Here is an 18,035-nt window from a genome sequence, read left to right on the forward strand (position 1 = left end):
AACATCAAAGCTAGATGGTATCATAACCATGCCCCAGGCAAACCCTTTCAAAGAAATAAGATAGGGTGCCAAGCACAGAAGACAGAAAAAACATCTTAGATAGATGGTATCATAACCATGCCCTAGGCAAACCCTTTAAAAAAATGAAGATAGCGTGCCAAGCACAGAAGACAGAAAAATTCAGGATTTACCTGTCCAAAAAGTTTAGCTTAAAATTAAGCCAGTAGGATTTGCACCCTAGTTTGTACGGTGGTGGAGGAGGACGCTAAAGGACAGCTGTGTGTGGTGTCAAGCGGCGTGCAGAGAAGGACAGCTGCATGGGCAGTCAGAACAAGTCTTCCGGCGTGCAGTAACCCTCCGAGATCCATGCCTCATTCATTTTAATAAAGGTCAGGTAATCAACACTTTTGTGACCTAGGCGAGTTCTCTTCTCAGTTACAATCCCTCCTGCTGCACTAAAGGTCCTTTCTGAGAGGACACTTGAGGCAGGGCAAGACAAGAGATTTATGGCAAATTGTGACAGCTCTGGCCACAGATCAAGCCTGCGCACCCAGTAGTCCAGGGGTTCATCGCTCTTCAGAGTGTCAATATCTGCAGTTAATGCCAGGTAGTCCGCTACCTGCCGGTCGAGGCGTTCTCTGAGGGTGGATCCAGAAGGGTCCTGGCGCTGCCTTGGACTGAAAAAACTTTGCATGTCTGACGTTACAGAGTGGCCAAAGTGCATTGTCCTTGCAGGTGTGCTCGTGGGAGGATTACCGGCACCTCTGCCCCTGGAATGTGGAGTGACATCACCCTTAAAAGCATTGTACAACATGTTTTGCAGGCTGGTTTGGAAATGCAGCATCCTTTCGGACTTGTGGTACGTTGGTAACATTTCTGCCACTTTATGCTTGTAACGAGGGTCTAGTAGCGTTGCCACCCAGTACAGGTCCTTCTCCTTAAAGGAACAGTAACACAAAAAAATGAAAGTGTATAAAAGTAACTAAAATATAATGTGCTGCTGCCCTGCACTGGTAAAAGTTGTGTGTTTACTTCAGAAAGTCTACTATAATTTATATAAATAAGCTGCTATGTAGCCATGGGGGCAGCCATTCAAAGGAGAAAAGGCACAGGCACATAGCAGATAACAGATAAAACACTATTGTATTCTACAGAACTTATCTGCTATGTAACCTGTGCCTTTTCTCCTTTTTTCCAGCTTGAATGGCTGCCCCCGTGGATACACAGCAGCTTATTATATAAATTATAGTAGTGTTACTGTAGCAAACACACCAGTTTTACCAGTGCAGGGCAACAGTGCATTATATTTTTATTACTTTAAAGCTTTCATTTTTTAGTGTTACTGTTCCTTTAAGCCTCTTGATACGGGGGTCCTTCAACAGGCATGACAGCATGAAAGACCCCATTCTCACAAGGTTGGATGCAGAGGTATCCATCTCCCCTTCCTCGTTATCAAGGACTACGTCCTCATCCACCACCGTCTCCTCCCCCCAGCCACGTACAAGACCAGGGCTCCACAAAAGGTGACCACAAGCCCCCCGGGAAGCCTGCTCCTGTTGGTCTTCTGCCTCCACAAAGCCACCTTCCTCCTCTGACTCCACTTCTGACACCTCTCCCTGCGTTGCAGCAGGTGCCTGGGAACGTTCTGGTGATTCCGCCCAGAAATCATGCTCTTGGTCACGCTGGTCTACAGCGTCATCTGTCACTCGTCGCACGGCACGCTCAAGAAAAAAAGCAATGGCTGCTGCCTTTGAGGTGTTGCTCCCATAGTGCTTTGTGTTTGGCGTTCATGTGCCTTCGCATAGCAGTTGTACCTAAGTGGGTGTTGGGCTTCCCAAGACTCAGTTTCTGACTGCACTCATTGCAAATTACAGCGCTTTTGTCAGAGGCACACACATTAAAAAAATGCCACACTGCTGAGCCTTTTGATGTGGGCTTTCTAGCAGTAACAGTAGAAGTTGGCGGGTGCGTTGGCTGGCTGACCACAGGTGCCGATTCATGTTGTTGCCCTACTGTTCCCTGCGAGCTGTCCCTGCTTCTTCTAAGTCTTATTCTCCTCCTGCCTCTCTGACTCTCCGTCTCTCCATCTGAACTATCCTCCTCTTGCTCTCTTCTTGTGGGCACCCACAAAACATCAAGCTCCTCATCATCATTCTCCTCAGATGCATCAATTTCTTCTGACAGCTCACAGAAGACAGCAGCAGCGGGGACCTCATCACACCTTATGTCCATCTCTGTTGTGTTGCCTGCCTGAATTATGATATCTGGTGTAACGTCCTCATCTCCTTCATCTTCTTCTGGCAATAATGGTTGCGCATCACTCAGTTCAACAAACTCATGAGTAAATAACTCCTCTGACTCCAGTGAAGAAGGGGCGGCGGTGGTGGAGGAAGTGGTAGGTGGGGTGCCCATAGCAGAGGAGGATGAGGATGTTGTGGCAAAGTTAGAAACAGTAGAGGATGGGGTGTGCTGTGTAAGCCAGTCAACTACCTCTTCAGCATTTTGGGAGTTCAGGGTAAGTGCCTTCGGAAAACTGGGCAATTTCCTAGGGCCACAGGATATCATAGCAGCACGGCCCCTAGTGCCTCTGCGTGGCGGCCTGCCTTTGCCTGGCATTTTTTTTATTTTTACAAAACAACTTGGGTGATGTTTCTGGACACGGAATTATTATTGTTATTTAGACAAATTGTGAAAAAGCTCACACAGCTAGGTGGCACTTGGTTGCAGACACCAGGCAACAAGGCCTGCAAGGGCAACGTATACAGTAGTGGATACGGAATATATTATTGCTGGTGGAAAACCGTCACTCAGGTGATGTTTCTGGACACGGAATTATTATTGTTATTTAGACAAATTGTTATTTAGACAAAAAATACAGAGCAGTAGAAAGTAGATTACTAGCCAGAAATCCTACTTAAACTCTGCCTCAAATCAATGCACAGCTCCTATCCCCACACAAATACAGAGCAGTAGAAAGTAGATTACTTGCCAGAAATCCTACTTAAACTCTCCCTGAAATGAATGCACAGCTCCTATCCCCACACAAATACAGAGCAGTAGTAGATTACTAGCCAGAAAACCTACTTAAACTCTCCCTCAAATCAATACACAGCTCTCTCCCTACACTATCTCTTCAAGCACACACAGGCAGAATGTAAAATGGCTGCTGGGCTTCGGTTTATATATGGAAGGGAGTGGTCCAAGGGGGGGGGGGTGGCCCAGGAGGGAGAGCTGCCTGACTGGCTGACATGTATCTGCTGGTCTGGGGTGAGAGGTCAAAATTTGGCGCCAGCTAAGGCGAACCCAAATGGCGAACATCGCCAAAAGTTCGCGAATTTGCGGACTTGCGAACACCCGATGTTCGCGCGAATTAGTTCGCTACATCCCTACTGGCTGGGCCCCCAAAGATGGTAAACTCTCCCTTCAGTCTCTGACTATTACCCATCCTGTAGGTCAGGGATCCCCAATCTTTTATACCCGTGAGCCACATTTTAAATGGAAAAAGTTTTGGGGAGCAACAAGGGGTGGCAATAAGAGCTATAATTGGCAACTTAATAGCCCCTGTGTGGACTGGCAGCTTACAAGAGGCTCTGTTTGGCAGTACATCTGGTTTTTATGCAACCAAAACTTGCCTCCTTTCCAGAAATTCAAAAATAAGCACCTGCTTTGAGGCCCCTGGGAGCAACATCCAAGGGGTCGGGGAGCAACATGTTCCTCCCGAGCCACTGGTTGGGGATCACTGCTGTAGGTTATCACACATGGAGGACCAGATGACTTTAGGAGGAGATGAAGAGGATTATGGAGCCAAGAAGGTTTGAGATGTAGATTTACAGATTCAACGAAAAAGTAATGAGGTCTCTCTCTAAGGGAAGAGAGACCTGGCGCGGTTAAGCCTAAGCCACATGGGGCTGATTCTCGGATTGCATATAAACACAGGATGGGAATCAGCCCCTAAGCTTCTATCAGCTTTCGATGTTCCTGTACCTGGGCTGACACAGTGGCACAACCAGAAGCTGTTTGGAGCATAGCGGCTGCATCTATCTAAAGGCTGATAATTGGCCCCGTGTGGCCTTACAGAAGGGCCAGAATGTGGGGTAGGCAGACAAAAGGGGTATGTGCCTAGTGCCCCCTCCCAACATTTTACATTTGCCTCTTCTACCTAGTTCTGGCCTCAAGTACAACCAAGAGCCACAAGATACAGAATCTCCTCTGCCGCCTCCCCCCCAAGGATCATCAATATATAACCAATATACTGAGATAGATGACTGGCAGCTGGTTACTCCACAGAGAGAATGGGAAGTTCTGCCAACACACCAGATATATATATTAAAGACATTTTTAGTGTGAAGATATTTCCTTATAAAAAATATAATAAATTCCTAATCATCACATTCACCCAACATTGCGCTGGTTTCAATTAGATGATCAAGTAGCGCTGATATCCAGTAGGCAACCACATCACTGCACTCAGGGGGTTATTTCACAAAATCAAACCATCTGCTGCAGCACAGAGTGTATAAAAGAAATATCTCATTGCTCCTACCTCTCTGCTAAAATAGCTTGGAAGCCATGCCACATTGGCCCTCTCTACTAAGCCAACGCTCAGGCCTGGGTTGAATAATTAGTGAAGGAATAGAATATTACTCCAATACGGCCAAAGGAGGGGAGACTGTTCCAGACCTGAGACCTATGAATGGAAAAGGGATCCCAGCAGGCAGACATTAATACAAAGGCTATAAATGCAGAATATTGCAGCGGGGATCTCAGCCCGGCCAGGTATCCAGCTTCCCGGCACAGAGTTAAACTCCAGATGCTCCTATGATCCCAAGCTGCCATTCCCTCCATGCCGGCTGTGAGCAGAGCCAAGAGCAGCTAATGCTTACTCCAGAGTCTGAAGCAGCAGTGATTATTCTAGAAATATTTAGTAAAACAGGCCACAGCCTCAGCATGGAGAGCTTTCTGCATTGCATATTTACACTGCAAGTGGCAAGACTGAAGGGGTAAAACCCTAACAATGACTGTCCCTTGTATTGAAACTGAACATTTTAGGGACTTCTGACGATCCCTACAGACTGTATAATCATGTACATTCAGAGAGAGATCCTATATTGCTGTATGATTGCCGGCTACTCAATGCAGCTCCATCATTTTGTTGCACTGCCATTCACTACCATGGCTTTCCAGCAGATGGCGCTATTTCCTTATTATTTAGGAGACATACACTGACACATTGGCTCCAGTAAAACATGTAATGCGTTGGCTCTTTTGTTTTTCTATCATAGCATTACTATTTGTTCAGCAGCATCACCCAGGTTAAAGACTCAGCCGTGCCCTTCTCTCTATATTTGCAGCTTGCCAGCCCATAGGTACTGAGCATAATATATAGAACATTTGGCTTCAGTAAGTCCTAACCTTTCCTTCTGTTTGTACAGCTTCCTTGCTAATTAATGTCAACTTACAAAAATATGACTCCATTGTGGTTTCACATTTTGCAGGATACTCCGGTGACTATAGGGATCACTATATCACCTTTTAGTTTCCTTGCCTGCCAGGGGACTAAGGTGCAAACCTTAACAAAATATTCCCTCCAGTGGACAAGGACTAGATTGCTAAGGGGTGTTTCTCTAATACAGCCTGTCCCCAGGCTCATTAGCTAAATAGAAGCACATAGTCATAGGGGCTTGTCGACTAAGCAGAGAATAACACACAGAAGAACAAATACTGCCCTAAGTACAGTCGCAGTGATCCAGCAGCATGCATTAATGAAATATAGCAATAAATATGCCGAAAGTATATATATTTAAAGAAAATTGGTTCACATTTTATTCACACCGGCCCCTTGGCCCACAGCATGCAAGAAAGAGCATAGAATAAGAAGAATCTCACCTTGTGCCACTGGTGGGATGGAAGGCACCGGGGTCACTGGCTGTTGTGGCTACTATCTGTAGTAGGCAATGAGCAGGCAGCTGTACATTTTTCTCATAGTTTATTGCAGACAGGGATTTTTGTTGGGCAAAGCACTGAAACTTGCAAAGAGTCTGGGCACATAGTTACTGTTGCACATATGAAAATGAATTGAGAGTGTGAGGGGAGGGTAAGAGAAGTAATTCCTTTTATTGCAGGGAGCTGTAAGACAACAGGAACAGTCACTGAAGTCCTGCACATGGAAACTGGTGCATCAGGTAAAAGTTCCTAAACTTCTAAACATACACTTCTATACAAGTGCTTTAGTATACAAGTAACATAACATATCTTGCTGCATAAAGGATCTATAACCACCATTAATGCTTAGAAGAGTAAATAGATACAAAGGGTGGGTGAGGCTGCCAATAGAATGATCTATGCTGGAGAATATAGAATTTGAAAAATAGTCAACATTTCTGCAGCTTTTTCCCCACGCAGACTTTTTCAGTTTGGATTTTTAAGTAAATCTCGGACATTTGTGGAGATGAGTTTAGTTGAATTTTTAAAAATAAAAATATGAGAAATGTGAGCGTTTTACCAAATCTGCCCCATTCTGTGTTTGTAAAAGGAGCTGCTCATGTCTGCCTCTAATATTAAACAGCCCCAGGCCCGGACTGGCAACCCGTGGGTTCTAGCAAAGACAGTCACTATTTATTGTGCTGCTGGGAGGCTGTTTGGGCCTCTGTGTACTTGAAATGCCGGGCTGAGCCAATGTATATCTTTATCTTATATCTTTATCAATCAGCTCCTCTCTTCCTCCCATTGCCCAGTTGTTTCCAAGGAAAACAAATAATATACGCAAAGAGGCTACTGTCGGCTTAAAACAAGAATATACACTATTTATTTCCCTATTTATTTGTGCAAACCATATGGCAGCTCTTGCTGTGTATATAAGAATCCATGGCTTCATACTGGTTAAGGGGAAACAAAAGAATAGTAACACTCCATGGCATGTATTACCTTTAAAGAAAATCCATATTATTAATAATTTAAAAAACACACCATCCCAAAAGACGGGCAGTATGACAAACCCCTACAGAAGAACATATGTATACCTTGCCCCATGGCAATATATCTCCAGCCTGAGACCCATAGCAACCAATTAGCAAAATGTTACAATATTCTATGTGCTTTAGAGCAATTAAAGTTAATAGCTGATTGGTGGCTATGGGAGATAGGTCTGAGCCAGTATCCTCACATCTATGAAACATACACAAACAAGTGCTATAAGACAAAATAACAAAATGTGTTGCCCATGGTGTTCCTTAGTGTTCAGCCCGTCCCCATTATGAGTAGGAAATCAGACTGCAGAACACAAAGAAAAAAGTGTTCCCCAAACAGCAGCGCCAACTTCAAATATGGAGAACATTTTAACGCTTCTTCATGTGGTTTTCCCTGTATTAGTGGAAATGTCCTTGGTGTTGGCTGGTGGGTTACACCCTATACTTACCCCTGTGTGCCTGGCATATCCCTGACAGCAGTAGTAGGGGCAAGACCCACGCCGACCAGCAGTTCATTGTCACGGCTCTGTTTGTTATGATCCTCTCCCCAGCTCCTGAGTGTGAGTTGGCACTGTTATCCAGCCTATATCAGCCCCACTGTACCACCCCCTGTGTCTGTAGCCACTCCCCCTTAGCATTGCACCCCTGGCATCTGCCCGCAGCTTCAGCATCAAGCAACTTATACACACACGCCCTGCAGGTAACACTCACATACGGGTACAAACAGCATGCTGGGATATTTACAGATATATGCAGGTATGCTTCCAAGTCTGGTACAAGCAAGCTGCAGACTGCAATGAATTCCAGTAAAACATGCATTTTAACAACATTAACTATGTTTGATATCTCCAGCAGTAGTGAAGGTAACAAATAAGCACAAGTGACGCAGCCAGTACCCACTCATGACACAGTATTCACACGGCAGCACCATGACACGGGGCGGTTACCAGGGGCTTTAAAGAAACAGAAAGAACGTGTCTGTGATGGACATAATTTTTATTGATGTTTTAACACAACTGTTGTTTTACTTCAACACTATATACAAAAAAGTACTAGATTTATTTCCTTGCAATCCTAATAAACCATGCAGCTGCTGCAAGAATGAGCAACTTCCTGTTCGGCTAAACAGGAAGAGCTACCATTTTGTTTCTGCTAAGAAGCAGGAAATACAATCTCAGCTGCTGTTATTTCTTGAACATATGTTTATATAACCCCCATTTCAACCCCAAAAAGTTAGGACACTGTGTACAGCGCAAATAAAAAGAGAATGGGATACTTTGCAAATCATTGAACTCCTGTATTTAATAGCAAACAGTACAAAGACAACAGATCAGATGCTGAAACTGAGAAATGTTATTGTTTTCTGAAAAAAAAATCAGCTCATTTTGAATTTGATACCAGCAACAAAAAGGTTGGGGCAGAGGTAACAAAGGGCCATAAAAGTTGTGTAATGCTAAAAAGAGAGATTCCCAGAGGGGCGGAGTCTGATGGGGGGGTCCCCACCCTGTGAAACACTGCGCGGGGGGGGGCAAGTATTGCAATCTAACAATACTGTAATTCAACGTAAAATTGCAAAGAAATTCATCTACAGTACATAATACGGGTATCGGACCCCTTATCCGGAAACCCGTTATCCAGAAAGCTCAGAATTAAGGAAAGCCTGTCTTCCATAAACTCCATTTTAATCAAATAATTCAGAATTTTTAAAATTGATTTCCTTTTTCTCTGTAATAATAAAACAGTACCTGTAATTGATCCCAACTAAGATATAAATAATCCTTATTGGATTCAAAACAATCCTATTGGGGTTAATTAATGTTTTATTGATTTTTTAGCAGACTTAAGGTAGGAGATCCAAATTACAAAAAGACCCCTTATCCGGAATACCCTTGGTTCCGAGCATTCCGGATAACGAGTCCTATACCTGTACTAACGTGCAATATTGGATGGCACGATCTTCGGCAGAATTCTGTTAAGGGATATTTTTCAGAAAACATTGACATTTCTTAGCTTTTTCTCGGGTCCTAACACTTTTGGAAAGGGGCTGATTAAAGGAAATGTAAATGTAACACAACCCATGAAGGTGTTTTTGCAGTTTATAATTCATATTAACAAACAAATCAATTGCTCTGATGTATGACACATTGACATCCCATGTGATATAGTTAAAAAGCCCAACTTGGTGTCCGCAGATATGCCATATTGATTTAATACCTTTACAAGAATATTTCGGGTGACTTTCCCACCAGTGAGCGTTTCGTGGCCCCTTAGTTCATGCCCCACAGCTGATTATTAGTGGCCAAAGCTATGAATAATGGCACAAGTCCCCTGCAATAACCTCAGAATACAGGGTCTAAAGCTGGTTAATCCATAGTAGTAAAAGACTCTAAGTTTTCTCCATCCACCTATCTCTTGTTCCAAGGCAGTGGAGCCCCCTAGTGGCAGAATATGCTCTTAAAAAGGCCAAATGGCTATTAAAGTTCAGGCATTGCTGAATAAGTCCTACGCTTGGTCGTTTCGGTGGGACAGAGCCACCAGTACATTCTGCAGGTAGTGCCCAAAGCAGTCGATCCTTTCCTGGTCTTTCTGTTTGCAGCAACCTTGAGAGTCTTTCCACAAGTCTTTCTTGGCACCACATACAGTCTCAATAAATGCCAGCTTCTGTAAGAAAGGATAAATAAAGTCATTACTATGGTTGTAGATGTAGGGGACTGGTAAAATGAGTGCCCATTTGCTTAGGCAGGATTCTACTGATTTAGACCGCAATGGGGGGTCGTATTTTAGAAGCGAAATTAATTCCTTTTCCTGAATCAAACTATGGCCTTTGTAGTTCTCTAATTTGCCCACTAGGTGATGGTAAAGTAAGTATTAAAGTATTACGCTGGAGCAACCGCCCCCCTGAGCAGGCAGGTAAGGGAGAAGTGGAGCTTAGGTTAAATTTGGGCCTAGTCAGTGTCAGGATATACTCATCTGTGTCATAGATCCCACTAGGTGTAAAAGATAGTTCAGGGCTAAACTAGAGGAACAGCCTGAGGCTTTGCCAAGGACATTTAGTGGGATTAGGATCCCGGATACCAGATTAGGGATCCTGAAAGCATCATTATTAAAATAATCGTTCATTGACTGACCCTGAGGGGCGTGAAGATATAACTGTGAGTATATGCCTGACACCAATGCCATGTACATATCCTGCTTTATTAATATTCACATACTCCATAGTGGATCAAGTTATTAAAACCTTGTTGTTTGAGTTCAAGAACCACTGGTGCCCATTATTGCTATCTCAACCCGTGAGGTATAGTTGCACTACACCCTGCCTCCAATATACATGAGGGCTCACACCTGAGAAAGAGAACCTCACTGGGGAAAAGTATTGGAAAGCACCCTGTTGGGGTGCTTTGTATTTGATGCCGGTGTACAAGAATTTCTGCCAGTAGCCCTGTGGGCCAGTCCTACTCTACCTGGACTTTTAAAACTATAGAACCTGGTTCCTGTGGAAGATCTCCTGTTATTCTGGTGGTCCAGTCCCAAAATGGTAACATCTAAAAGGCCAGTGGTTCTCCCCTAATGTACTTGGGGGGTATTTCATAAGATCAAACCATATGTGAATTTGCAGGATACACTGGGTATTATTTTCCCCAGGAGAAGGAAGTCCCTGTACCATAAGGCTTACATTCACTGTCACATGACTCACCTGATTATCTGCGCACACCATCATATCCCCCACAGGGGTACTACAACAGGACTCCCGGAGTTCAGACACAAGCAGGGGAATTTGTTTGCTAGAGAAAAACAATATTGTGATAATTGAGTAAACAATATGATTGGCTAACAGGCTGTCAGTCTCTGTGCTAGCTTCATCCAAACATGTAACAGTTGCTTTGCTTGTTTATAAAGTGTGTAATGAAGTTCATTTAGAGAGAGATGTGATATTGCTGTATGATTGCCGGCTACACAATGCAGCTCCATCATTATGTTGTACTGCCATTCACTACCATGGCTTTCCAGCAGATGGCGCTATTTTCCTATTATTCAGAGGCCATTATACGCTGGCTCCAGTAAAATATGTAATGATGTTTTTTTTTGTTATTTTAACATAGAATATAAAAGCATTCAGGCTTTTCCAGAGATTGGAACAATGCACCATGGGCCAGTACTTACTGTTTGGTCAGAACCTTGATGTCCCCGCACAGCTTCTGCAGCGTGACTGGTGTGAATTCACTGAGGTTAAACTGTTCGACTTCTTTGTCGTACTCTGGGTGGGGGGCTTTGCTGGCGAAGCAGCTGTACATATTGACTCTTTTGTCGCAGCACTCGTGTGCCTTGGTGAAGACCTCGTGCTCCTGGGTGCAGAACTCGCCCAGTTCTTTCTCCCACTGCCGGCCAAACACAAACATGGGTGATCAATATGATCCAAGATCAGAAAAAATGCATTTAACCTATAGAACAAGCATACCCACCCTATGCCTCTTGAACTCCAGTATTCCCCCCCACCCTCACTGAGGGATGCAAGACGTATAGGGCCACAAACCAAACATACAGTGGATAATACAGTGGCACAACTAGACCACAGAGGGCCCTGGTGTAAAGCTATGTTTGGGGCTCCTTCCCCTGACAAAATGCCATCACGCTTCTGAGCCACGGTGCCATTGAACTCTACAGGGCCAGACTGGCCTGCCAGGGCATTCAAGGAGCTACCAGTGGGCCCCAGCCAAGGATCATTTCAGCACTTTCTTATTTCCACCACAAGTCTGTATGACACCTATTACATTTAGCACTACATCTGCTTGTAGTGAGTGTGGCCCTTTGCGTCAGCCTCTCTGGTAGGCCCTAGGAGGCCCAATACCACTCTGGTGCTGTAGATCTGTAGTATGATCCCTGAGTAGACAGAAAGTCAAGAGTAAGGGGGGCATAAATCCTTTGACTCTTATGAGAAGGTTGGGGGCTAAATAAAAGTCTTAACGAATTTTGTCAAACAGACTACCCAAGGCATAGCTAAGGTCATGATGCACTCAGTGCCTATGGTTAAATGCTGTAGGCTTTGTAAGGGTTAAACATGATGACCAATAAGCTCTATATAAAGAGAGGTACCCTGGGGTAACTGCCCTGGGGTAACTGCCCTGCCCTCTGCCACTGTGCTTTATTATAGTGTATTAATGTGGCTTATTGCCTGGCATGGGAAGGTAAGTGGCCACTGGGGAACACAGAGCACTTACAGCAATGTGCGCACAGGCCACATCTTCATCCCTGCAGCACTTCTTGTACTCGTTCTCCAGTCGGTTAATTGTCTTGGCCTGACGTATATAATGGCCGAATCCGCTTGTGGGCAGGTCGGACTTGCTGTAGGTAGGTCGCAGCTTCCTCAGCTTGCAGATATTCTGGATGTTGCTGGCCTTGGGTTCCCCGGGCGGGAAGGACAAATCGGGCAGTTTATACTTGGGCTCCCTGCGGCAGTGAGGAGAAGAGGGGGGGCACTCACCGAGGTTCCTGGCACGGCCCACCCTGGGAACGTCGGCACTGCCGGATTCTTGCCCCATAGCAAAGCTGTAGCTGGGATTGGGAGCCCCGGATCTGAAGCAAGCTTCCTTTGCTTTTCCCTTCTTCTTGCAGCAATGGTAGTGGGTGGTTTTGATTGAAAATTCCTCCTGGCAAAAGTCCTCTAGGGATTTCTTCCACTGATGGGAAAGCAGAGAAGGTGAATGAGAAACATGGAAGCCGGCATAGTGTTAGTGAGGTGGGACAGTGTAACAGAACCAGCCATTAGGGATGCACCAAATCCAGGATTCGGCCATAATGCAGCCTTTTCAGCAGGATTCGGATTTGGCTAAATCCATGCCTCCAGCCCAACCTTTTGTCACATAAACACAGAAGCTGAAAATTTTTCTTTAACCCTTCTTTATCATCATTTGCATATGTAAATGAGGGTTCGGATTCGGTTCAGTATGCGCCCAAATCTTTCACAAAGGATTAAGGGTTTGGCCAGAATCCTAAAATAGTGGATTCGGTGCATCCCTATTTGGCACCCAAGGCAATACTACCCGTGCCCTGTCTGACCTCCCCAACCCCCCCCCATTTGATCACTTACACCCAGTGCTGTCCAACTGGCGGCCCGCGACCCCCCTCTGTGTGGCCCCCCACCTGTCTGGCTGCTTTGATAACTTACCTTTGAGTAAGCATTAAATGGTATCAGTACTGAGATTAACTGCCCCCCCCTGCATGGTTCTCACCTCAGCTTCAGGCTGTAAACCCCCTGTATTGTTTAAATATGTAATCCCCTGTGTTGTTCACACCTTTTAATCCCTATATTGTTCATCCCCTGCAGTGTTCACACCTCAGACTCGGACTGTAATCACCCACATTGTTCCCCTGTTCACACCTCAGACTGTAGGAGCAGTAGAAACCCACAAATAAACCCTGCACACTATAAAAAGAACATATACTGAGGTGGTACTGCAATTAAAAAGTTTTTTAATATATAGTTATTGTGCAGACTGTAGGAGCAGTGCCAGCATTGCGTCACTGTATGTCACTGTATGCTGCCTGTGTGCCATACTCTGCCTGCCCTATGCTGCCTGTGTGTGTCATACACACAGGCAGGGTAGGGAAGGCAGAGTATGGCACACACAGGCAGGGTAGGGAAGGCAGAGTATGGCACAAACAGGCAGGGTAGGGAAGGCAGAGTATGGCACACACAGGCAGGGTAGGGAAGGCAGAGTATGGCACACACAGGCAGGTAAGGGAAGGCAGAGTATGGCACACACAGGCAGGGTAGGGAAGGCAGAGTATCACACACACAGGCAAGGTAGGGAAGGCAGAGTATGGCACACAGGCAGCATAGGGCAGGCAGAGTATGGTACACACAGGCAGGGTAGGGATGGCAGAGTATGGCACACACAGGCAGGGTAGGGAAGGCAGAGTATTACACACACAGGCAGGGTAGGGAAGGCAGAGTATGGCAGGTTTTTGCTGTACTACCACCATTAATATGGCTATGGTCATGCAATAACATGGGTGTGGTTTCAAGTGGGTGTGGTTTTAAAAGGGAGAGTGGTCAAAACTAGCTTCCATTATCGGCCCTCCACCACTGAGGCTGGAAAAATTCCAGCCCTCGGTGCCACAGATGTTGGACAGCACCCATCACCCCCACTTGCTCAGTCTGGCCATATACTTCTCCCCCTGTGTCTGGTACCCATGGCTTGGTCCATATGGGTCACTTCCTCCTCTGATGGCCACCCTTACTTGCCGTTTGATGGTACTGTATCTCATTGTACAGGCTAGAGGACTAATCTTCATTCAGCTATGCTGCCCCCAGTTATGGGAAGGCATATGCAGAGTTTTTTTTAATGTTGCAAAGTTCGTATCTGGTCTTGAAACCCGTAGCAACCAAACTGCATGACTGCTTTATATGACAAAAACTCACCAGTTCCTCTGCGCAGCTCAGTTTGTCTTCCTGGTCACAGCACTGCTCATAACCTTCTTCTATAGCATTGATAGCCTTTCCTTGGCGGGAAAGATAGGAGAACCCGGTCTGAGGAAGGTTGTGGGGCCCATAGTTGGTTTTGGGTCGATTCTTGTTACAGATATTTTCAATATTGCTGCTACGTGGGTGGCCAGGAGGGAAATCATTTAAGTCTCTGTTCAAAGGTGAGATGAGATCAGCCACAGCGCATGGTTCCCCCTCACTGCAAGGGGACGTGGGCCTTCTACCCCGTGGTCCTGGCCTGGGAGCTGCAACTGAAACACATGGGAGAGAATATACATCAGCAAACATTGTCCTTGGGGATTTGCACTCCCGGGGCCATTGGAGGCCTCTGCAACTGTGTCATTATCCAACATAACGTCAGTGCAAGAGCGCCCCCTGCTCCTCTGTCCTAACCACTGTAAGCTCTACAGGGAAGGGACCTCCTTCCTACTGTGTCTCATACCACATGGCACTTATTCCCTGTGTATTTATACTTATTGTATTTATTATAACACTTGCCCTCCCTGTGTGTAATTGTGTATATTGTAAGATTGTACAGTGCTGCGTACCCTTGTGACACTTTATAAATAAAGTTATACATTTATACATGAATGGACCAAGCAACAAAAGCTCAAGTTATTAACTGCCTCCCCAATAGAACAGCAGGGGGCGTACTAATTACATGAGAAAAGTAGTGCACAATATTTTAACAACTAGAAGAAAAAAATAATGACTAAGTTGCAAGCACAATTTTGCATTAGGTTAATGGGTAAGTATATGTTGCTATGAAAACTTCCCTTAGTATTGTGAGGGGCAGCCTTTATTACCTTATGCAGGTTACACACTTATTCACACTGTAGCTCCGAGCTGTACAATGCTCTCTTTTCTCTCACGGGCACCTGACACTTTTTACTAATGTGGCTGTTTTTACCACCTTCATTTATATACATTTATTGTACAAATATAGCCAAGCTGTGCTAGGGGCAGGTAGGATGGATCCAGGTGTGACACTGGGCACACTTGCCTCTGCCAGTAGAAAGTCTGGGCGCCAGGATGGTGCCTGTGGGTGGAGATGAATAGATTTGATATTTGAGGAGTATCTTTGGGAATGGAACTCACCCACTTGGTAAATAGAAGCTCGTTCCCTCCAGCTATGTGTGATGTGGAACAGCCAGCGCTAATGCTGAGTGGAGTAAACAGAAACGCTGATCGTGCCTTGTTTCCCTTTAGTGCCATGTACTGCGGCATAAAACTGCCAGCACGGGCCGGCCAGGGTGGCAGCAGGGAAATATGCCCACATTATACATTGGCTTCACCTTCTGTTTCTATGTATCTCAGTTAAATGAAGAGTAAAGGCTGATATTTCAGTTTAAGTAAAGAACTTATTGACTGTATTTAATATAATCAGTGTCCTTGCCTGAGCCCCGCACACAGGGGAAACACAGACACTGATAACTCTCTCAGATAAATCCGGTTACCTTGGATTTGTTCTTGAAATAGGAGCGGAAGCTGTAGGGTCATTTCCCTCTGCTCCTGACCTGCGGGGGGGAAACAAAAGAGAAATCAGTACAGGTCTGGGATTCAAAATAGGCCCTGGCATGGCAAGTACAGGTATGGGACCCCTTATCCGGAAACCTGTTATCCAGAATGTTCCGAATTACAGAAAGGCCAGCTCCCATAGACTCCATTTGAAGGAAATAATTCACATTTTTAAAAAATATTTCCTTTTTCTTTGTACTAATTAAACAATACCTTGTATTATATCCCAACTAAGATATAATTACCCCTTATTGGGGGCAGAACAGCCCTATTGGGTTTATTTAATGTTTAAATGGTTCCCTTTTCTGTGTAATAATAAAACAGTACCTGTACTTGATCCCAACTAAGACATAATTACCCCTTATTGGGGGCAGAACAGCCCTATTGGGTTTATTTAATGGTTAAATGGTTCCCTTTTCTCTGTAATAATAAAACAGTACCTGTACTTGATCCCAACTAAGATATAATTACCCCTTATTGGGTCAGAACAGCCCTATTGGGTTTATTTCATGGTTAAATGATTCCCTTTTCTCTGTAATAATAAAACAGTACCTGTACTTGATCCCAACTAAGATATAATTACCCCTTATTGGGGGCAGAACAGCCCTATTGGGTTTACTTCATGTTTAAAGAATTTTTAAGCAGGTTTAAGGTATGGAGATCCAAATTACGAAAAGATCCCTTATCCAGAAAACCCCTGGTTTTAAGCATTCTGGATAACAAGTCCCATACCTGTACACAGAGACCCAAACAGTCCCCACCAGCCCAATAAATAGTGACACAAATTGCCAGTCTGGGCCTGAATTAATATTACAGATGGGTGAGGCTGCCAACAAAATGCCGGATGCTGGAGAACATAGAATTATATATTATTCAATTGCAGGTTTCCTTTTTGGGGGTGTTAAAGCCTCAAAATCAACAGCATTTGCTTGGGGGTAAAATCCTGTAGGGGTAAAGGTGAATCCTATCCCATTATGGTCATGGAGAGAAAACAATGTGCCCAGTGGAACGAACACTACATGTGAGGAGACGCCTGGCTGCCACTAATGAAGGGAATGTTGGGACATGCCCCGCGGTGCCCCAGGCAGCAGGAACTAGCAGGCTGATATACACAGCTATTCATGTTAGAAATAAACATCTAGTACCTCATAGACATGGGGATTCTCCAATGCCCTTTGGGGGAGTCCATTTTTTTCTATTATTTTATATTTAGTCTTTTTATACATCTGTATAGGAGAGCGACTGTCTCTGTTATTAAACAGCCCCATTTGTCAGGCTGAGCCAATCAGCTCCTCTCTTCCTCCCATCACCCCCTAATTTCCAAGGAAAATAAATATACACAAGGAGGGCTCACCTTGCCCATAGCAACCAGTTGGCAAGCAGCTTTCAGTATTTCAAGTATTTTAGAGCAATTAAAGTTAATAGCTAGAAGTTAGGCAGGTTATATATAGGTATTATGGTTGAACGTAATGGACGTGTGTCTTTTTTCAACCTAACTTACTATGTTACTATGTAATAGCTGATTGGTGGCTGTGGGTTATGGGGGATAAGTTTGAGTCAGTACTCTAGCATCTATTAAACATACCTAAAACAGACAAAAGTGGGTGGGTTACACCCTATACTTACCCCTGTGTGCCTGGCATATCCCTGACAGCAGTAGTAGGGGCAAGATCCACGCCAAGCAGCAGTTCATTGTCACGGCTCTGTTTGTTATGATCCTCTCCCCAGCAAGTGAGTGTGAGTTTGCTCTGCCTACTGGATTCCCGGCCTATATCAGCCCCAGCCCCACCACTCCCCTGTGTGTGACTCACTAGTCTGTAGTCACTCCCCCTCGTGCTTCCTTAGTATTGTATCCCTGGCATCTGCCCTACAGATCCAGCACCATACTGACCCACTGTCATACACACGCCCTGCTGGCAGCACTCACCTACTGGTCTAAAGAGCATGCTGGGATATTTACAAACAGATCCAGACGGTTGTCAGCTCAGCCCTATAAAATCAAACTTTGAAAATCCACAGGATCCATGGCTGCTTCCTGATCTGCTAGATACAAATACAGACTGTGACAA

The 18,035-nt window shown here is 44.9% G+C and overlaps 1 protein-coding gene across 1 annotated transcript; it reads right to left on the bottom strand.

Annotated features, from left to right (window-relative positions):
* Window positions 1–7,942: 7,942 nt before the first annotated feature.
* ecm1 (extracellular matrix protein 1) lies at window positions 7,943–17,725 on the bottom strand. Its single transcript, XM_002942571.5, has 7 exons — window positions 17,593–17,725; window positions 15,906–15,965; window positions 14,386–14,699; window positions 12,182–12,640; window positions 11,127–11,341; window positions 10,660–10,747; window positions 7,943–9,626 (listed from the first exon to the last, which is right to left on the bottom strand). The coding sequence occupies exons 1-7, from the start codon at window positions 17,657–17,659 to the stop codon at window positions 9,468–9,470; spliced, it is 1,362 nt and encodes a 453-aa protein (XP_002942617.3). The 5' UTR covers window positions 17,660–17,725; the 3' UTR covers window positions 7,943–9,467.
* Window positions 17,726–18,035: the final 310 nt, after the last annotated feature.

This window comes from Xenopus tropicalis, chromosome 8 (genome assembly GCF_000004195.4).
Source record: "Xenopus tropicalis strain Nigerian chromosome 8, UCB_Xtro_10.0, whole genome shotgun sequence".
Taxonomy (NCBI): domain Eukaryota; kingdom Metazoa; phylum Chordata; class Amphibia; order Anura; family Pipidae; genus Xenopus; species Xenopus tropicalis.